The sequence below is a fragment of the Sinocyclocheilus rhinocerous genome, unplaced genomic scaffold, assembly GCF_001515625.1.
Source record: "Sinocyclocheilus rhinocerous isolate Xijiao unplaced genomic scaffold, SAMN03320098_v1.1 scaffold211, whole genome shotgun sequence".
NCBI classification, from domain to species: Eukaryota; Metazoa; Chordata; class Actinopteri; order Cypriniformes; family Cyprinidae; genus Sinocyclocheilus; species Sinocyclocheilus rhinocerous.
Genome location: NW_015657292.1, coordinates 32,013 through 54,875, shown reverse-complemented (window position 1 = coordinate 54,875; position 22,863 = coordinate 32,013). Strand labels below are relative to the sequence as shown.

Here is a 22,863-nt window from a genome sequence, read left to right as displayed (position 1 = left end):
TCCATAAATTCTGAAGCCGATCAGAGAAAAGTAATTCAGTGATGGGGAAATCAATTTCATTTAAAACTCTCATCTCTAGCTGACGGCCAGTAAGAAAGAGTCTGGGTTTAAAGAAGTCCGTGGAAAATGACGAGAAATATTCTATTACAGCGGAAGGCTGTAATAGTCACTGCCTCAAGCTAGAGTTGGTTGTTGTTGCTGTATCCCAGCAGGTTTCTTCTTTTTGGTCACCAAGGTGCCAGATTCACAAAATATTCTCAAGAATAAAATTCTTCTTAACTGCTGTTTTCTTCTTAATTTCTAACTTAAGAATAAAGTTCAGAATATTTTGTTTTCCCATGCATTTTCTATGAATGTTCCTTGCTTGTTTCTTAAGATTCATCTAAAGACAAAATTTTGGATTCTTGGAATTTGGATTTTTTTCAAGAATTGCATTTAGGAACGTTCTTATAAATTACTTTAACGTAATGGTTCACCCAAAAATGAAAATTTGCTGAAGATTTACTCACCCTCAGGACATCTAAGATGTAGACGAGTTTGTTTCTTCATTGGAAAAGATTTGGAGAAATGTAGCATTCCATCACTTGCTCACCACAATGGACCCTCTGCAGAGAATGGGTGCCGTCAGAATGAGAGTCCAAACTAATCCACAAGCAGTCCACACATCTCTAGTCCATCATTTAACATCTTGTCAAGTGAAAAGCTGCATGTTCATTAGAAACAAGTCCATCATTAGGGCATTATAACTATAAACCATTGCTTCTGGCCATAATCTATAAAAATGAATAAAATATTAATTTGAAATCACAGATTTTTCCTTGAACTTTGATGTTTGGGTCATTCAGCTGCCCTCACACCAACACGTTTTCAGTGTTTCACCATCTGTAATCCTCTCCCCTATTATACCCAGCAGGCCGGTGTATTTTCCAATCACGTACTGGCACACTGGAGGGCCGTGTAGGGCTGCGGTGCCGGAAGGTTGACATTAATAATGTGATTGTGCTTTGCCCTCTCTTATCCAGAGGTGGCAGAGGGCAGGCCTCCTCCTGCTGCTGAGAGAGAGAGGCAATCAGCATTTAATCTACAAGACTGATTAACTTCTCATTACAATCAGACACACACACACACACCATGCAGGCACTCAGACACACAAACACATGTACAAACGCACAGCAACACACACTACTCTCACACTCCAGAGGTGGATCTGTAATTATGCCACAGAGATCAAGTCAGGCCTACTTACACAGCTCTAGCAATCAGTTTTATTTATGCATTTATTTTCAAACTATTTGTAAGGAACCTGGCAATTACAGGAAAAGAATGGCTCAAGTGTCATGTCACTGTCTTTGCTGAATCACCTGGGTCTGTCTTTGCTCAAGTGTCGTTTCAGTCGGACACATTTTGATTGAGAATAGAGCAGAGCGTTAAACAGAAGTTTTACTGTTAAAACTACTGTTTAGCAATTTTATTTTAGTATTTGTAAAGTGTGATTCTAGAGATATATTTCTTATTTATATTTTATCCAAGTTAAGCCAATACAAATATATTTATTGTCATTTTATCTATTTTAACAATATTTATTTTAACCATAAAGATCTGTATGCCTCTAAAGTTGTACATCTAAAAATGATTTACGGTTTGAGGTTGTCAGTACACTGATATTGTACATTTCTATACAAGTGATCAAAAATATGTACACTTCGCATAAAATACCTATGAATACAAAAGAGATCTCCCTGAAAATTAACTTTTTAGTAAGTACTATGCTATATAGCTAACACAATCCGAATTACTCAGTTTTTTATGTCAACCAATTATTACATTTTTCAGCCTGGCTGGGTGCAATCAGCGAATTATAAGACAGCATGAAAAATACATTTTGCAATGACTTTAGTGTGAAATGTTCAGTTTTAATATCAGATCATGAAGGATACACATACACTGCTCCATGGACAGAAAGACGAGCACATACGAGTCTTGAGTTTCCAAACCATGCTCTTTACAACCTTGGGATACGCACAAATAATTTCAGAAATGTCAGTTCAACTGAGGCGTGTAAATAAAGGCTTCTCTGTTGACACCTCATTTGAATGCTGAGCAGATGACCTCTGCATTTATGAAGGTCTAGAAGAGAAACATGAAAATGCTCAATGTCTCTCAGCAGAGAACCAAACCCAACCTGCTTCCTCAAACATGAGTGCATTTATCCACCTTTTTCTTGCCGTAAATTCTATGGGTCTAGCTTCCGGTCTCATCTGCGTCCAGCTATTTTTAGCTGTACAAAATAGTTCGTTTTGCTGCTTGATATTAAAAATTGGTGTGTCTTACCATATTGTTTTAATGTGTTATCTTAATTATGAACACACTGGTTTGTAGTGCAAACAGTTTTACCGTTTAATGCACGTTGTTATTCTTGTCGTTATTTATCTGTAGCGGTTAATGATCCGGAAGTCTCGCCCATAGGCTTTTTTCATGCCTTCAGAACAATGTATTTCAATTTCATTATTGAGCTACATGTATAATTATTTAAGATCATTGCATAACATATAAAAGTCATATGTGACCCTGGACCACAAAACCAGTCATAAGGTTTAATTTTTAGAAATTGAGATTTATGCATCATCTGAAAGCTGAATAAATAAGCTTTCCATTGATGTATGGTTTGTTAGGATAGGAGGACAATATTTGGCCGAGATACAACTATTTGAAAATCTGGAATCTGAGGGTGCAAAAAAAAAATAAAATCTATATATTGAGAAAATTGCCTTTAAAGTTGTCCAAATTAAGTTCTTAGCAATGCATATTACTAATCAAAAAATACGTTTTGATATATTTACGGTACTTTCAAGTTTTGATATATTTACAGTAGGAAATTTACTAAATATCTTCATGGAACATGATCTTTACTTAATATCCTAATGATTTTTGGCCTAAAAGAAAAATGTATAATTTTGACCCATGCAATGTATTTTTGGCTATTGCTACAAATATACCCCAGTGACGTAAGACTGCTTTTGTGCTCCAGGGTCACACATTATTTAACAACCTGTTGACTGTAAAATATTTGATGCTAAAGAATTTTTGTTATTCTGTTCTTCCAGATTGGAGGCAGTAGTTAGCCTAGCACCTAAAGACGATGAGGAGAAAGCGAAAACGAAAGATGCGGTTGCAAAAACCCACAAGAAAAATGGACACGTGAAACGCAGAGGACGTAAACGCCACAGCCACCGTCGAGCTCGCAGGTCTGTATCTTCTAAAGCTGTGCCTCAGACACACATCTTCATCAAAGATGTTTCGGTGCTTAGGAGTAAACACTTCAATGTAAACTATGCATTTGCTGTTCTAGAAAAGAAACTATTTGTAGAGTCTCTGAAGGTAACCGCTTTTGAAGCGCTTGAAAACAGCATGTGCTGTTGAAAATGTACAATTCAACCGCAGAACCTTAGTATAGATAAATCTATTCAAATGTGAATTTTATTTTTATTTTTGACCCCAGAGAAGATCAAACACATGAAAATATGCAGCACCAAATCCACTTCTAAGCCACATCCTCACTCTATAAGCATGAATTAGAAACCCCAAACTTTAAAGCGAGGCAGGCACAAACGCTCTTATCTCCTCGCCACAGTGTAAACATTCAGGTGTTGCTGGAATTTTGAACACGGGTGTCTTTTATGGGGTCCTCTTACTTCCCATCCACCAAAATTCAAACTCCGCCTGGTGAATGAAATTGATTCAGCATTGGATTCTTAACGCCGTAATTCCACTGATACCTTCAAAGTGCTGGTGATAACGCAGGGCACAAGCAATGCATCAGTATGTAAAACAGGGAGGACGCCAGCTCAAGCGTTATCTTAAACATGCTAATCTCTGAGTTCATGCTCTGTTTTCTGGCAGAGAACGGCAGATGCAAAGGCAGTTTTTTTATTGAGATTTTATAATCAAGCATACATCAGCAGCTAAACAATGCAAGATCAAAGAACGATTAAGTCAGATCAAGCTAAAGCTCCGAAATCCCCAAACAGCTTTCTTTCCTTCATCACAACAACTGAAGAATCCTAAATCGTGTACACATACAGTTGTTTTCTTATCTAAATAAAAGAAACATCTCAAATGTGGAAAGTCTTATTGTACAGTGTCAATTTCAGTGTCAGTAAAGTGACATTTAAATAGAAGCCCTCTGTCCTTCTGGGAAGACCCTTCTGTTTAAAGTCTTTTATTAGTCCTGACAAGTGCTTTCGCATTGCAGGTTTGACATCCTTTGGAGTGTGTCAGTAGTCAAAAGCTCTCTGTGCCATCTTATGCTTGCACGATTTTCCTTTCATAACTTTGGCAACAAGCTTAAGCCTCTGTATTTTGGTTTTGAGAATCATGATGCAGTTTTTTTTTTTCCAAAGCAGAAAGGTACGTACAGCAGTGCAAGCAATGTAAACAGCGCTGAAGCCCTCAGTGAAATGTCAGTTATCAATGTTGACAGCCTTTTAACTCTCTAACCTTGTCTATTCTCCGGAGTGTGTCAGTGTTCAGTCTAACTCACAAGATGACCCTCTCCGTGCTGTTCCTTCTGACAGCTGAAGTGATGGTGGCCATTAGGGGTGTGTTCGTTACCTGTGCGCATTCAAGGTCGACTGAAACTGACGGAAAGACTTTAAAAGCTTGAGAGCAAACCAACAAGCTGAATGAAAATCATAGCATTAAAAGCATTAGTCAATGGATCAAACAGTGTCACAGAAAAGTTTCTGTGGTTGATTTCAGAGCTGATTGGAACTAGGGCTATCATGATATCAGGTTTTCACTACAAGATTATCATGGCCAAAAGAATTTACGATAACGATATTTGCCCAATATCTATAGAAATATGGGGGAAAATAGAAGATCGGTCAAATTGATCTTTAACTCAGTTTTGTGTTTTCTCTTTTTTGACCAATAAATCAGTCACACAGTGACAAACTTACTTTTTTCAGGTGTGGGTAGAGTGTCTTGCTTCCGTCTGTCATGATTTTGTGCAGCAGTAGTAACTCCACACTGCCTTGTCTTGTTTTTTTGACAGGCAACAACCCGCTATAAAGTGCAATTCCGCCACCTTCTATGCTGGAGTGTCAACCGAATAGTTATTGGTGCTGGATTATTTACGCTATTATAATATGTGTAGTATTTACATAATATCAATGTTTCATTTTTTTTTTTATATCATTGTATTGATAGGTTATTATCAATACTGGTATATTGAGACCCCCTAATTGTAACTGATCTAAAATGCACCGTAAGCTGACAACAGTTCTTAAAAAAGACAATTTTTGTCATAACTGGTTAATTTTTTTAGGATAGTTTATTTAAAGCTGCAGTCCGTAAGTTTTGCCTCTTTGTCGCCATCTCTGTTTGAAAACCTGCAATTGCAGATGTTTGCGGAATCATCTTCCTTGCTTGTGTTGTGCCCATTTTCAACCCCCTGCCAAATTATTACCCCTCTGGTTGAAATCTGATTGCCTAATCCTAACCCCTCCCCCACACCTAACCCTAAACCTACCAATAATAGGGGGGTAATAATCTGGCAGGGGTCAGAATTTGGCATAACACCGGCTAGGCTTTCAACGCGGATGAATCTGTTTTGGGGAGCATGTGTGTGTGGCAGTCAGTCACCGCACCGGTGTGGATATTTAATGTACTTCGCACTCACAGATTCTAGCCTACGTCTTGGAATATATAACCCAAATAAGAATTTTCACAGAATATTGACATCTGAACAAGTAACAAGTCTGCTACATTTGTTCTGACCAACTGAGGAAAAAAGCATTACAATAAAGTATAATTAAGCAGAAATGGCACTTGCTTTTATGCTAATCAGCTTCTAATGCATTTCAGACTTGCTAATGCAGCAATGGCTGGATGAACTATTCCTATATCAGACCAAACAGCCTTTTCCACCCTCGGAGAGCGAGTGAGCAACCCGCTCCCCCGTGAGCTCATCCGCGCAGCCAGCCTGGCTCTCCGTCTGTGTTTTGATCCATCTAAATGGTTTCCTCTCAGTGCTCATATTGAATCACTGACTGGCTGGGCAAAGCCAAAGCTACAACAGTCTGTAATTCATCGACTGACACGGACAGCACTCCCCTGTGTCTATGAAATATTATTATCCTGCTGTAGCGATGTGCCGCAAGAAGGAAATCTCATTGCCGCTTCCACCGTTCCTTTAACCTGCACCAGTCATGTGTATTGGTCATGGATATCCTGTATACCTTCTTCCATGCTTTATATTTTCATTGCTGCCTGTCAGATGCATGTCATTCTGACAGTCTGTGATGTTATGTTATGTGAAAGAGCTATTTAGTGTACACATACCTCCACAGAGGAAAAAGCATTACATTTTCAATGTTCTATCCCTCCTACCTCCACTCTGCTAATTCTTACGAGACAAGCTCTTTCGGTCACAGAGCATTTAAAGCTTAATATAGCGAGCTAAAATGAGTCTCTTTGATATAAATAGGGTCAGTATCAGAAAATCTGCCTTTGAAAATATTATAGGGGTCAGCTGTTCCGTTCCATGGGCCTTATCAGTGTTTGAATGGTACAGATTGAGGATTTTGAAGCATCTAATAGAGAGGGGAGAGGGGGGGGGGGTTCAAAGGATTAAAAGTGATGGAAGGACATTATTTGATGTGGCTAAATAAGATAGGGGCAGCGGGAATAGTGTTTGCTCATTCCAGCTTTCCGGTCTTTGTATTTAATAAATCCCCTTTGTTTTGGGAGTTGGAAATGTAACCTTTGCAATTAGCTTGAAAAATGCCTGTAACTCGTTCAGCTCGCCTCTTCCCTTCGGTTTGAATCTGCAATATTGGTGGTTTGGGTAAAGCGTTTCACGCCCACTTTTGATTGAATCTTCTGCCGTTCCTGATGGAATGAGAGTGGTGTGTAGCCATCGCTGCAATCAAAATAATAACAGTTGCGCCAACATTGAAAACGTGTGATATAAATGTCTGCTCTCTGTGAATAGTCTCCCCGTTGATGATTGCACTTGAATTGCTTTCCCGAGGAATCGAGACTTTTAGTAGTAGATGCAGTGTGGTATCTCTCTGTTAAGCTTCAAATCCTTCCTTGCACTTCCCTCGATGTTATTGCCTTTAAAAGACGCTTTTGAGGTGACACCTCTGTGCTTTTGAAACGGCACACATGTCCCACTCAATCAGGACACGCTGTCCATTCTCTCTGATCTTCTGCTTTGTTGTTGCAGAAGTGTTGCTGCTAAAAGTAAATTGATTTTAAAAGCTACCTGTCCGAGCATGCAGCTTTCTATTTCTTTCTCTCCTTTCTGTCTTTGATGCGTCCTTCCTCTTTAACCTCTATTTTACCAAGTGCCTTTTCTGTTCTTAAGAATTTAGATGCTTTGGGTGACGGATTGCCAGCATAGGTTCATTGAAAAAATGTGCCTCTACCTACATTTTTGTAAAACTCCCAAAACCATGCATTTAATTCACTGCAGTTAGCAGCTGAAATGAACACTAGTGGCAATAAAACACTAATTATTGATTAATAAAGACGCAATTTCTTGCACAATACTATGTTATTATGACTGTAGAACACTTTTACCATAGTGCATGATTTGTAAACGAATGCATTTTGAGGTTTGCATTGCATAACCAGCTCCATATGTATGGCTTTCTAACACTGTAGACGTGCTTGGTCACTCACCTGGTACAGGGTTGCATTTGCGATGTGGAGCGCTCAAAACACAAATCATGCTAAAAGAGCTCATAGACTTGTAGGAACAAGCTAAAATGGAATGATTGCTTCAGCAAGTGCATTTTTATCTCACGTTTGCTTTAGTTAACATCGGTATCGCTTAGGTTTAGCGTATGATTTAATTTATGTTGTACATTATTTTTAAACATTATAGAACACACAATGTTAGATTTCCGAACAGCCATGAAGCAACCAACATAATAAAATATTGCTAGATTCACATTCATCAGTTTCGGGTTAAACGGAACACACTTTTAGCGCCACTCATTGGACATTTCACTTTGAAGGTATAGCGAGAAGTGTGCAAGAAGCAATGTAATGTAATATTGCTGAAATGCTGCCACAGGCAGGTTTTTTTATTTTTTCTCAATAAGCTTGTGTTGCTAGAACAGTGTATTCAGTACATCCAAGAATATTAGTTTGGTGCCTCTAGAAATAATTTTATGCACAGCTGTCTACTTCTTCCATTTCAGAAACTTTCTGTCATTTTTACGGTTAGAATCAATCAGCGTTTGATTAACTTAAGCCTGACCTTTGCTTACAGTGATTGACTGGTCATTCATCAAGCTCTTACTATTGAATAATTGTCTTTGCATGACCTATAAAATGAAATAACAGAAACAGATTCTGAAAAATGTGTTCTCTCTTGTGTTTGCTTTTCCAGTGTCTCTTTTGATGCTGATCTTTCCCCTCGGCCGGTGCCTAAAGCAAAGAAAAAGAAGAAGAAGTCACAGAGAAAGAGGAGGAGACACAGGTCAGCCAAAAAAAATAAATAAATAAAATCAAGTGACAACAATATTCTTTTATATAGCAGTCAACAAAATTGACAATGTTATACAGTTCAGATAGATTAGAACAATTGCATGCTGTATTTAATCAATATCCAAGAACAGCTTTTAATTGTCACACAGTTCACAAAGTACACGAGTGAACAATAAACAGTGTGTTTGTGTCATAAAGTATCCAAGCACACTCAAACTGTTCTCAGCTTGTTACGCTTTAAGGAAAGGCTTTTACATTTCTTTAAATTTTAGACATTCTGTTTTCTTGCTGCCTTTGGGTTTTGTGTGCCGGCAGATTCTCACTCACTGAATCTCATTCACTTTAAAAGCCTCTCCAATCTACAAAACATACTGTATGTCATCAATGCATATGTCTACAATTCCTTATTATTTACTTCCTTATCATATGCTACTGTATCATATCATAGTGTATCATACATTACTGTTAAGAAGTTTAGGTTTAGAAGTTTAGGTCTATTATTCTCTCCAAAGCTTATTTAATTGATCAAAAATACAGTGAAAACAGTAATATTGTTAAATATTCTTATTTCTATTTTAATGCATTTTAAAATGTTATTTATATTCCTATGGTGGCAAAGCTGCAATTGTGGCAGCCTTTACTCCAGGCTTTATCCACATGATCCTTCAGAAATCATTCTATGTTGATTTGCTCAATAAATATTTTTTATAAATGTTGAAAACAGTTGTACTGCTCAATATTTTTTGCATAAAAGTTGTGTACATTGTTTCTCTTTGAAAATAATTAATTTGAAACAAAAGGAATTAAAAAAAAAATCAATTCACACATCTTTTGAACTATATTCTAAATTATTTGAAAGTATATTCAATTATATAAAAGCCTTTGGAACACATTCCAAGATTTTCATATATGGGCTAAATATCCTTATTATTTACTTCCTTATCATATGCTACTGTATCATATCATAGTGTATCATACATTACTGTTAAGAAGTTTAGGTTTAGAAGTTTAGGTCTATTATTCTCTCCAAAGCTTATTTAATTGATCAAAAATACAGTGAAAACAGTAATATTGTTAAATATTCTTATTTCTATTTTAATGCATTTTAAAATGTTATTTATATTCCTATGGTGGCAAAGCTGCAATTGTGGCAGCCTTTACTCCAGGCTTTATCCACATGATCCTTCAGAAATCATTCTATGTTGATTTGCTCAATAAATATTTTTTATAAATGTTGAAAACAGTTGTACTGCTCAATATTTTTTGCATAAAAGTTGTGTACATTGTTTCTCTTTGAAAATAATTAATTTGAAACAAAAGGAATTAAAAAAAAAAATCAATTCACACATCTTTTGAACTATATTCTAAATTATTTGAAAGTATATTCAATTATATAAAAGCCTTTGGAACACATTCCAAGATTTTCATATATGGGCTAAATATTCCCTTAAGCGTTACTATAAAAAACAGAATGCTGGATGTGTTTTCGCTACATGTGATCATATTTGATCTTGCAGATCTCCCTCCTGCAGTCCATCACCTGTGAGGAAGAAGAAGAAAAAGAAGAGCTCAAAGAAAAGGAAGCGACATAGGTAGTGATTGATTTTCCACATCAGATCATGTTTAGAGGTTTGCTTTGAGTACACTTTGCTGGTGTGGTGTGTGTGTTTGTTTTTTTTTTGGTCATGACTGTCTTTAAAGTCCGCTCCTCTCTGCCTCCAGGTCTGCCTCAAGGAAGGGACGACACAGGTACATTTTAGATTTATTTAATGTTTGTTTTTAGTGCTCTTTCCTAGAATAAAGGGCACAGTGCTTTTCACAAAGTACAGATAATACCTGATGATTATTGTGAAGTGCTCTTAAGTAGTTTATGGCTCCCCAGAGGAAGAGTTCCTCTTTCATAGCTCAGGAGATTGCCGTTATGTATCATTTAAGTATCCCAGATGTTTCTCCTAAAATTCTTTAAGAGATAAAAAAGGCACAATTATTGACATACTGTAAGAATATAGCGATCTGTACATACAGAATCCATTTAATCGTATTGTTTTCTAGCAGAAACAGCAAAGAGATCTCATCTGTTCATTTTCTTTCCTGTGGGACCTTTAATTTAAACCTAATCAATAGATTCTCCTATTTTACAGTGGCTCGAGTCCCAGACGTAAAAGAAAGGAGGACAAAAAGCATAAAAAGAGGTTGGTGATTTTAAAATTAATAATTTAAAATCCATTAGCTCACACTTCAGTTGAAAGTATTCAAGCACTGACAGTTTATTGAGTTATATTCAAGCTCCTCTGTGGTTTATCATTTAGTGTCAAAAGCTTAATGCATTCCGCAGTATACGGCACCTGCATGACCTCTCATGCACGAGAGTCACATACTCTAGATTAGATTACGGTGTATTGACAGCCGCACTGTAGTGCACCTCAGCTCCTCTCAGAGAGTGCTGTTATTGGCTGCTTTTGTCGTGTGGTCTCTCAAACTGAAGGAGGCCAGTGCAGCCAGAGAGACAGAAACATGAACCAATTTCATGGCGCTAGTCTGCTGCACACAGAGCCAGAGAAGAAGTGATTCGCTGGGCTTCTGATCCTCGAAACGTTCAGGTTTTGTGAGTGTGTTAAATTAGTGGATCTCAAGTGGTTTTGCTTCACGACCCAGGACTCTAAATTCTTTGTCCTTTGCAACTGAATTGCACATGTACTGAAACTGTTTATGTAGGCTTTAATTCATTTCTGTATTTTCTTGATTTATATGACATTTTATGATATACTAATGCTCAGGATGATTTAGGAAATAGTCAGGACATGAGAATCTTTTCTGCACAAATGGATTTATTCCATCTGATATTGTTATTTCTGAAGTGGTAAATGATATGTTGGTAAGGTGCTCAAGAAACATTTTTTTTTTTGTATCAGTGTTGCTTAATATTTTTTTGGAAATATAGATTTTTCAGGATTCTTTGTCAAAAGAGCAGAAATAGAGCTACTGTCACTTTTGATAAATTTAATGCATATTTGCGGAAGGTCTTTAAAAAAAAATCTTACTGCCCCCAAACTTTGAATGATAGTGTACATTATTCCACAAAAGTGTTTTATTAAATCTTGTAAATATTCATATTCCACCCCAGAAATGACTTTGCCTTTCATGGAACAGGAAAAATGTATGTTAATTAACGTTTTTCTCATAAAATATTCATATACACTAAGAAATCAGGGCTCGCGAAATTTCAAAATCTCTGGTAGCCCTTCGGCCAGGCAGATTTTGGTAGCCGGAAATTATTTTAACTAGCCCTTTAACTATTTTAACTTTAAAGGGGTCATATGATGCTGCTAAAAAGAACATTATTTTGTGTATTTGGTGTAATGAAATGTGTTTATGCGGTTTAAAGTAAAAAAACCACATTATTTTCCACATAAAATAAAAAATTATATATATATATATATATATATATATAGAAAATTGGGTAGTGTAGAAATGTCAATCAAAAACATTTTCACACATATCAAGGAAGGAATTTTATTTTACAGGGCATCTGAAGATATATATATATAAAAAAATCAGTGTAAGGGTTTTTATGACCCTTTTTAAGACTTGCACAAATAAAATGAACACCGTATGAGTGGGGTTGGGCAATGTCTATGGTAACATATTAAACTATAAAATGACATGATTTACAGTTCAGAAACAGGTTCTCACAAAAACAAAAGCCTTGTAAAATGATAGACATCACATTTCAGCCTTTAAACCATTAAGAAAAGGGATGAGCCAAAGATATACATTATCATATTAATTTAAAACATATAAACATATATCTTAGTGTCTTAATTGTTTAGATTTTTAGAAGGCACATTAGCTTCTTTCACATTTACAACTGTACGTGTTTGGTGCTTTTAAAGTATGGGTCGATATTCACATTGGTCTGAACATAAATGACAGATGGGCTTACTGAAAATGCAAATCACTGATCTGTGTAATGATCAGTGATGCACATTCATTCTCTGCCAGCAGGTGGCGCTTTTGGAATGACAGAAATATAGTGGTTTCCCAATAATGGCTGCACACAAAGCAGTGCTGTGCTCATAAATGCTGCTTTATCAGGCATTATAGGAAAGAATAAATAAATGCCATCGAAACTCCCCTTCAGAGATGCATTCATATAAAAACACCCGCACTGCATTTTCACTTTTAGACTCAATGAAATCAGAGCCTTTTGAAGTTTAATCATCACATTAAGCTGTATTGCAATTCTTGTCTGTCAGTCCCCAAATGTAAGACCTGTTGAAATGTTGAAATTATAATTAAGAAATTTCTTATACGTATATTTTCTATATATTTTCTTATATTTAAGGTATCTAAGACTTTTATGGCCTTAAATTTAATTCCACTAAATGTAAGACTTTTTAAGGACCCGTGGGAACCCTGTATTTAAGATATAGGGTGGTGATACATTTTGGTAGCCCGACTGGAAGAAACAATAGCCCTGGACATCAGGCTTGTGATTTTGCAAGCCCTGGGAATATAGTTGTGGTAGCGGTTTCAAGTTGACTTGAGATGTCCCAGAAAGTTGTGAAAACTGCATATTAAGATCCTTATCACTGTCCTCAAAACATAGAATCAGTAATGGCATTAATTTACACAGCCTATATAAATAAATAAATATATATATATATATAAACAGTACTCAAAAACAACACCTTAATGTTTATCTCTTAATGGAATCTACTAGCTGTAAAAGCTGCTGTTTAATTTGTATTAATTTTACATCAAGCTATTAAGCATGGTCTGCTCTTTCATAATGCATAGTTTGTTGGCCAGCTGAATTCAATTTTAAACTTTAATTGAAATCACTCAGCAATCTCATGTAATTCTGCACTCAACTACTGAACGTGCGACTAAACTGTCTCCATTTCAGACTCAATTAACACTGTTTTACATGTGCCACATTAAATTATAACACTTCAGAGACATTCACACAAAAAGCTCTGACTCTTGCTAGGGTGTTGTGTCATGTTTTTTATTGTCTTATGGCATTGTAATTGCTCTTTCACTCACTGCTTGCGCTCTCTTTCTCTCTCTATCACTGCCATGATAAGATAAGAGGTGTAATGGGAATGTAATGTAAATTTGAGTCTTGATGTTGCTGTCCCAGCACAAAATAGCAGAATATGCGAGTGAGATTTCTCTGCATGCATGTCTCTATTGGTTACCCTTCAGGGCAAGGAGCCACTCTCATCGCAGACACCGGCGCCGGAAAGCAGAAATTAGGAGTTCTTCCTGCATGGCAAACAGGTACAGTGGTGACCTTATGACTGAATAATTGGGAGGAGGCCAAATTTAAATGAACTCCGTGGCTGAGTCTAAAACCGAAGGCAGCTGCTATGTTGTCCAGTCTATCAGTGGCATTACAACATCACATTTAATGATCTAAAACAAATTCAAGTAAGAATAGAATAGAATAGAATAGAATAGATAGTCTACAACTGAAGGCAGCTGCTATGTTGTCTATCAGTGGCATTATAACATCCCATTTAATGATCTAAAACAAATTCAAGTAAGAACAGAATAGAATAGAATAGAATAGAATAGAATAGAATAGATAGTCTACAACTGAAGGCAGCTGCTATGTTGCCTATCAGTGGCATTATAACATCCCATTTAATGATCTAAAACAAATTCAAGTAAGAATAGAATAGAAAAGAATAGAATAGAATAGAATAGAATAGAATAGAATAGAGAGTCTAAAACCGAAGGCAGCTGCTATGTTGTCTATCAGTGGCATTATAACATCCCATTTAATGATCTAAAACAGATTCAAGTAAGAATAGAATAGAATAGAATAGAATAGAGAGTCTAAAACAGAGGACAGCTGATATATTGTCCTGTCTATCAGTGACATTATAATATCACATTTAATGATCTAAAACAAATTTAAGTAAGAATAGAATAGAGTAGAATAGAATAGAGCAGAATAGAATAGAGAGTCTAAAACCGAAGTTAGCTGCTATGTTTTCCAGTCTATCAGTGGCATTATAACATCGAATTTAATGATCGAAGTCAAATTCAAGTAAGAATAGAATAGAATAGAATAGAATAGAATATGATCGAAGTCAAATTCAAGTAAGAATAGAATAGAATAGAATAGAATAGAATAGAATAGAATAGAATAGAATAGAATAGAATAGAATAGAATAGAATAGAGAGTCTAAAACCGAGGACAGCTGCTATGTTGTCCTGTCTATCAGTGACATTATAATATCACATTTAATGATCTAAAACAAATTCAAGTAAGAATAGAATAGAGTAGAATAGAATAGAGAGTCTAAAACCGAAGGCAGCTGCTATGTTGTCCAGTCTATCAGTGGCATTATAACATCACATTTAATGATCTAAAACAAATTCAAGTCAGAATAGAATAGAATAGAGCAGAATAGAATAGAGCAGAATAGAATAGAGAGTCTAAAACCGAAGTTAGCTGCTATGTTTTCCAGTCTATCAGTGGCATTATAACATCAAATTTAATGATCTAAGTCAAATTCATGTAAGAATAGAATAGAATAGAAGTTTGTAAGCACACTCAATCACCTGCACATTCCCACATTCATACGGATTAGAACATTCGTATTCAGAACATTTTAAATAACCGTTCCAAACATTTTAAAACATTTTCTTTTTTTCTTTTTTTGGGAGAATGTTGAGCGGCCAGAGATATTTATGGCTTCATGCTGGCCAGTCAGGTTTTTATCTTATCAGTGAGCGTCCGGTGGCACTGTGGCGATGACTGATAAAGGTAGAGGTGACACAGAGGAAACTCTTTTATCTGCCTCTCACAGCTGATGTCCAACATTTGGCGTGTAGATCAATGGAAACGGGAAAGGGAATGAAATTTGAGATCTCGCCCCCGTGGACGGTTGCGCCTCTTTGGAGTGGGTTGTGGGGTGATGGGGTTGAGATACTGTAGAGATGGAGCACTACAGGGAATAGTGTTGAAATAAAGTTTCAGGTTTAAATCTGTTTCCTTTGATAGTAGGTGTCAGTGAAGATTGCCTGTAAAGCATATAAATGTCAATCCTGCTGATTGCCCATGTACAGAGATTATGACAAATGCTCAAACAAGTTAGGACGTTGAAGTACACGCTTCATTATTGCACAAATGAGGGTAGTTTATGAGATGTAAAATAAGACCATTTTGTACTGGGTCAAAGGCGTATATTTTAAAATACATTTTGAATTAGATGAACACATCAGAGTAATCACAGACACAGTTTTTCATGCATTAAATTGGCCTCAAATGCTCTCCCAGGTGTCACCGAACGGATTACTTCATCAGTCCTTCATACAAAAGCCGCTCTCATTCATTCATCACAGAATTTCTGCCATTTTCAAGACCGGAGAAAAACGCGCTCAGGTTTCAAATTGAAATCATCTTAAGCTGGAGATGATTGCTTTTAAATCCCTAACTGATCTCTCCATTATTTGGAATTTCTTAGGGATATTCAAAGGACGAAATCATTATAGAAAGCAAGCACAGTGAAGCTTTACATGGTTTCAGGAGTTTAAAAGGCACAGAGAGCCCACTCACGCCATACAACAGGAACAATGGCCATCAGTTCCCATTCTGGTGAATCCTCATTCTCTTCACAAAGACCTATTACAGATAATATATGTCCTGAGCTGGTATAATTGGCACGTCCTTTCATAGGAAACCGTTTTATTCCACCTTAAGCACATGCAGATCAGAGGAACTAGCCGATCATTTTCCATATGTTAACCTGTGGAGGATTCACCTTTCCACCTCACTGCCCAGATACTGTAGAAAGGGAAAACTGATGAATGACTGTTATACCTTCGCTGTCCCACATTATGATTTTATTGTTACTGTTGTAAAGGTGCTGTGAGCATTATCTTGATAAGCTGGTTCTACTTACAGTATTATGTATATTTAATGTGAATATGAATATTTTAATAGGGGCTGTTAACAATGATTTCAATTGCTTTGTGTATGTAGATATGAAGATTGTGAAAAATCTGGTTTGCAAGACGGTGGCCGTTCATCAGCTGTCCATGGAGGCAACACATGCAGGTCGGCAATCAAGCTGACCAGTAAAATCTCCTCTAAGTGCTGCTGCCACTTTTCTGAAAGCACCGTAAGTGTTTCTGATGGCTACCTGATGCGCTTACAATGCCAAACTCTTGCTCAGTTTACTGCCTCGTGAAACCATTGATTATTTTTGCTTAATAGGTGTCAAGACGACAAAAGTTTTACACGTATCTGTTAAACTAATGGATTTTAAAGTCAGCAAGTGCACATTTTTTCTCCATGGAAAAATATTTATTGTGATTTATGTGACTTTTCAGCCTGGTCTCATGTTTATACGTAGGAATTAATACGTAACATTTACAAGCACAAAACGTACATTTTTGTACGTTTTTATTTATGCTAAAAATTCAAACACACCTCACCAGAAACACGGCTTGTCGCAATCTGTGACGAATGCAGGCGAGAGCCAATGAGCGTTCGATTATCCTGCCGTTTGAAGCGGCAACATTTGAATTTGTAAAGAGCTCGTCAGTCAGCGCGGGCTTTGCTGCTCACGGTCACTAGACTCGCTGCTCGGGATGGAGAAGAAGATCGCCGAAACCACGGCATGCACTTTACCGTCTTGGCTGCTAGAGCAGCCTGGGCTCATGTTTATACGTAGGGATTAATACGTAACATTTACAAGCACAAAACGTACATTTTTGTACGTTTTTATTTATGCTAAAACGTACAATTTTAGACGTATTTCAACGTTTAAAATGTACAAATCGCTACGTATTTTTAGCTAAAAAACGTACAAATATTTACGTATCGTTTATATCAAGATGTTCGTATCAATGCATTTTTATAATTTTATTAATACGCAATTTAGATTTGATATTCTTGGAAACGAGCTGGCAGCAGAAATCACACAACAAAACTAAATGTTATAATTTCATAAGTGAACAATTTAATAACGCAATTGAAAACAAGCTAATTCATATGACAACTAAAATTAATGCCGCAATTTCAATATTCATAAGGATTCATTTTTAGGTGTCGTCAATACGTCAATTTTGTACGTTTAGATGCTGAAAATACGTCAGTATTGTACGTTTTAGTGCCTGTAAAAACTTAAGTAAATGTACGTTTTATAGAACCACATGTTACGTAAAATACATACGAATTATCATGAGATCACGTTGGACTTTTTGCATGTTTTTTAGTTCTTTTACAATAAACAGTGGGTAGGATTTGGATTGAAGCTAGCCATAGTTAAGCATAAAGGCATAGCATTTTTAATTCTCACAGATGAAGTTTTTCTACAGTCCTTTTTTAATGGGAACAATAATCACCATTGTAGCAATGCCTTTGAGTCAGGTTATTTTGGTGGTTGGAATTTTTAACCAACATGAGATTTGCATATTGCACACATGCTTGACACACAATTTAAACGTAAGTTAATTAACTTTTTAATGAGAGTGCTTTTCGAGTGTTTTCCGCTCTCTGTAATTACACTTTTTAAAAGCGACATGCAACCTACTGCCACACTCCAACTAACTGCATCCACTCTATATCCACAGAAATATCAAACATCATTCAATAAATAAAAGTTCACCATCACTAAAGAACATAGTCCAGGGGAGTGGTCATATAATGTCCTAATTTAATGTTAATAATTAACATAAACCTATATACTGCATCATGGATTTTCTAACATTATTTTCAGTAAGCTTTTAAATAAACTTTTGTATCATGGCTTCGAAGCCTTTGGTGATGGTCTGTATGCGCAGAAGATAAATCACTTTTCCTGACATAATCATTATAGTTACACTAATTGCATTCTCTAATCTTTTAAACACTGCTAATATTTTTGTCTTGTGCTATCATATTTAAAGATTGTCCAGTATGTGAAGAAAATATTTCTTCCATTGTTTTTTGAAAGTGCTTAAACTATAGATGTTGACATAAATGTCTTTGAAAAGTCTCTCTTTTGAAGAAAAATTTGTTTTTGTATATTTTAGATACATTTTATTGCACGGTTGGTTAGCAGTGGCCTTTTTCTGTTTAAGTAAAGCATGCTTTGCTCTGGTGCGGTTTGTTTCATACACTGAAGCTTGCAAAAAGCTGATGATCTATACATAACCTGCACATAATTGTTTCAGTCTCACTTCACAGCTCGATCATTACAAACAACCACCGGGCTCTGTCAGAGTTGTGCAAATTCTACCACAAACCAGAGTTTGATTGCTTTTTGCGCCACTGTAGCAAACTAGAACTTTATTGAAGTTTAGCAGCTTCTTTCCATTTTCCACGAAGGATGCAGAGTCTGTTTGAATTTGTTCCATCAGTCCCACAACAGAAAATGAGAACTCATTTAAGACCTACAGGTGCACAACAAAGGTAAAGAAAAAGGCTCATGCCGGTATGTGGCAGAGCGGAGTTGGATTTAAAGAAGAGAGGGTTATTGTCTTTTTCTTGCACTTTACCACTCTAATGATGCACTTATGTCACCCGCTCTTCCCTTTTTCTTACACCTTACCTACTTAAGGAGGAAGTCTTGATTGGTAAGTCGATGCTATCCGCAGATTTAGGGTCTTATTGTAGGCCGCTGGTGGACTGTAAAATCTCTTCCGACAGAGGACTAAAGCAGAAACATGTTCTTTTTGTTTTTCTCAAGGATTTTACCTAGTTAGAATGATGGAGATATTTCTTTTGTCTGCAACCCTTTTCATATAACTATATATTTTTTTTTACTTAAGCCCATTCTGTGATGTCTGTTCAATGTTCTTTAAAGGAAAAGTGCTTTCGAATTGGGGATTTCTGTTTCCTTTTACTCTCTTTTTCTTCTAACATAAAAGTAGCTGGAAGTTTATTCATGTAGGTTCTTTTCTCTCTTTTCTGATCTGTCTCTTTCATTAGCATTGGTTCATTGTTTATTTTCTCTCTTCAGTCTCTATTTCATTAGTTTCTTTTGTAAGAGTTCTTGCTTTGTTCTTCTCCTTTCTTTTCAAATTTCTCGCATGTGACAGATCTGCATGGCATTTTTAATCTTTTAGTTTCTGTCCCAAAAAAAAACTTGATTCATTTCCTCTCTGTGCTCTGTATGGACATATGTGCCTTTTAAAGAGTACTCAAACTGTATCATGCAGGTAGCAGATTATTGATGCGGCCTTGATTTTCTTTAGAAAAATAACAACAACTTTGCTTTGTCTGCTCGCAGATCTCGCCATCACGTCCTGGGGTTGAGGGTTTAAACAAAATGGTGATCGTCCAGGACTCGATATCCAAAAAGGGCAAAGGACATGCAGATTACGATTCGGGAAATGACACGTCATCTCCACTGTCAAGTAAAACAGGCATCCCAAAGTCAAAGGTGTCCGGAAACGGAAAGATCTCATGCCAGGATCTGACATCTCCTGAGAAGCTTAGGCTAGTCGATGGAGACAATGCCTCAGATTCAGGCAACTCTCTAACCAGCTATGACTCTCTGGGTAAACCAGTGCTCAAAGAAAACACCCTTCACAGCTCTGTCTTCAACAAGCTCAAAGGGTGAGGCTGTTTTGAATGCATTTTACACCAACTTTACATCGGTCTGAACTCATTCTATTACAGTTACAGTAAGAGTAAGTAAACAGAATATATGCTATACATCAGATCTATCACTGTCTAAAATACCATTAAACCTTGACATAAACATTAACACGGTAAAATTCCGGCAACCACAGCTGACGTTTTTTTACCGTAAATTCTACGGAATTTTTTTTTACAGTGTATCTTTCCAGCGTAAGTGTATAATTTTGGATGTAGGTTCGGCTTCTGTTTCACTCTTTACATATGGCCACTGATGAGTGACTTTTCAAGTTAAAATAATATAGAAAATTCAGACCGAACATGGCAAAAAAACAACAACTGTACAAAGCAGTGTTTTATTAGTATTATTAAAATTATAATTTTTATATTTTCCATTTTTAGTACACTCAAATTTTCAAATTTTTTCAACATTTTTTTATGTATTTCAATTACATACAAATTTTCCATCCATTTAGATTACATAGTTTTAACATAAACAAATCAATAAACTTAATGTGATTCATATGCGTCAGTCATACGTGAATGAAACAGGTAAGTTTTATGTAATAGTAGTGCCCACACTGCTCAGTGCTCATGTGCACATAAAGTTTCAATTTAGACCGAAACTTTTTTTTTTGAGTGTATTTAGTATTTTACACATTTTTTAGAACTTTTGTTTTTTAATTTAGTTTTAGGTTTTACTTCAAGTAACTTTTTTTTTATAGTTATAGCTTTAGTTAACTATAATAACCCATGTACAGAGTGCAGTCTCTTTCTGCAACAGGTCTCCTATTATATTGTGAAGTAATAAAGTAAATAAAAATAACTATAATAATTATAAAATGTATAATTGATTATACAATCATAATAATTAAAAAAATAATAATTTCCCTCTTATAATTGCAGTGAAGAAGCGGGCACGTGCTCTGATTTGGGGAAGACACAGCCCCTGGGTGTCGTCACTGATAGGAATCGGAGTCTGCCTTATGATAGATATCAGGATCGAGCGAGGTCCCGCAGCAGAAGCATATCATCCCAAAGCAGATACTCAGGGCGCTATTCCAGAAGCCGATCCCTGTCCTCAGGGAGGAGGTGGGTCACACAGCTGCCATTCATTATAGAAAACACAACTCTGATTTGAAGCTTTCGATTTAGTTGCAAACTGGTATTTTTGTATCTGACAGTATGATCTCCCTCGGCTCATTTATAGATCATATTCCCGTTCATCCAGTTATTCACTGGATTCTCGGAGAGACAGTCTGTCTAGTGCGAGCAGTCACCGCAGTTTAAATCACTCACGGTGCACACTAGACAGGTGAATTTCAGCTAAAAGAAGAAGTGTTTTATCTAAAATAATGGTTTGACGATGACTGCGACATTAATTAACACATACATGCTCACATCTCTTTCATGTGTGGATGAAAAGGTTTCGAGAGCGGAAAAGATACTGCAGTTCCTGCAAGAATAGAAAGCACAGCAGGAGAAGACCTTGCTCTCAGTCTTCAGTGTCACATGATCTTCAGAAATCAGTATAATATCCTGATTTGGTGCTCAAGAAACATTTCTCTTTTTTGTGATAAGCATTTTTTATTTGCCAAAAAAACACTAACTTGCATGTGAAAGGAATAAAAAACATGACGAAGTATAAAGATATACAACTATACAACAAAGTCATGAAAAAAGAAGAAAAATGTAATTACAATAGTAAAACCTTGTGATAAAGTGATATCTCTTAATATTATTTAAAAAAATTGTGCTGTTTTAAAGTTTTGTGGAAACCTTGATTATTTTTTTTTATATAGGATTTTTATTTTTTTTCATAAAATGAAAGTTCAAAAGAACATAATTTATTTGAAATAAAAATATTTTTTTATCTTTCATAAAAAAATTATTTTTTGACCAATTTTATGCATCTTTTTTGAACATATGTATTAATTTCTTCAAAAAATCTAACATCTAACTATTCTTTTCCTAAAGGAGAATAATATTAGGTATTTAGAAAAATCTGTTGAAGGCAGGATTTTATATCCCTTAATCTATGTAACTTCTGTATTATTATATTATTAATTGTGTGCGCTCAAAAAAAAAAAAAAAGTTTAGTCAACCAAGTAGCTAAAGTTCAGACCAAATAAGGTATATAAAAAATATATTTTATTTTCCATATGCAAAAGTGAAAAAGAAATCACTCACGGTGCACACTAGACAGGTGAATTTCAGCTAAAAGAAGAAGTGTTTTTTCTAAAATAATGGTTTGACGATGACTGCGACATTAATTAACACATACATGCTCACATCTCTTTCATGTGTGGATGAAAAGGTTTCGAGAGCGGAAAAGAGACTGCAGTTCCTGCAAGAATAGAAAGCACAGCAGGAGAAGACCTTGCTCTCCAATGAGGAAGAGAAGAAGAGATTCCCCCAGTCACCTGGAAGCCCGTAGAATTACAAGGTCTGTTCTTACAGAACTACTAGTGTTACAATACAAGCTAACAAATGGAAACTGCTCCGCCGATCTATCTTTGGAGATCTGGGTTTACTGATTGTGTGGGCAAATCTGTGGAAAACTGCAGAATGGATTTAAACACTGTAAAATGTTTAAACTGAGCTAAGAATATATTAATAGAATTCTAATTGGAAGCTGAAGGCATTGTCAAATTAGCAAATATATTTAACAAATTAAAATGTAAGTGGCAGGAATGTCAGCATTCCAATTCTTTCTGCTTGCATCCTCAAGAGAAACAAATTAATTCTTCAAATTAATGTTTATATATATATAT

The 22,863-nt window shown here is 36.0% G+C and overlaps 1 protein-coding gene across 1 annotated transcript in view; it reads left to right on the top strand.

Moving 5' to 3' along the window:
* Window positions 1-22,863, top strand: part of LOC107720865 (serine/arginine repetitive matrix protein 4-like) — a 53,188-nt gene that overhangs the window by 28,681 nt on the left and 1,644 nt on the right. The window contains exons 2-12 of the mRNA XM_016528694.1: window positions 3,105-3,245; window positions 8,405-8,494; window positions 10,020-10,094; window positions 10,225-10,251; window positions 10,644-10,694; window positions 13,714-13,788; window positions 16,505-16,643; window positions 19,740-20,068; window positions 20,996-21,181; window positions 21,300-21,404; window positions 22,407-22,535. Of these exons, the coding sequence (XP_016384180.1) occupies window positions 3,105-3,245; window positions 8,405-8,494; window positions 10,020-10,094; window positions 10,225-10,251; window positions 10,644-10,694; window positions 13,714-13,788; window positions 16,505-16,643; window positions 19,740-20,068; window positions 20,996-21,181; window positions 21,300-21,404; window positions 22,407-22,535 (1,347 nt within the window). The remainder of the gene's footprint in view (window positions 1-3,104; window positions 3,246-8,404; window positions 8,495-10,019; window positions 10,095-10,224; window positions 10,252-10,643; window positions 10,695-13,713; window positions 13,789-16,504; window positions 16,644-19,739; window positions 20,069-20,995; window positions 21,182-21,299; window positions 21,405-22,406; window positions 22,536-22,863) is intronic.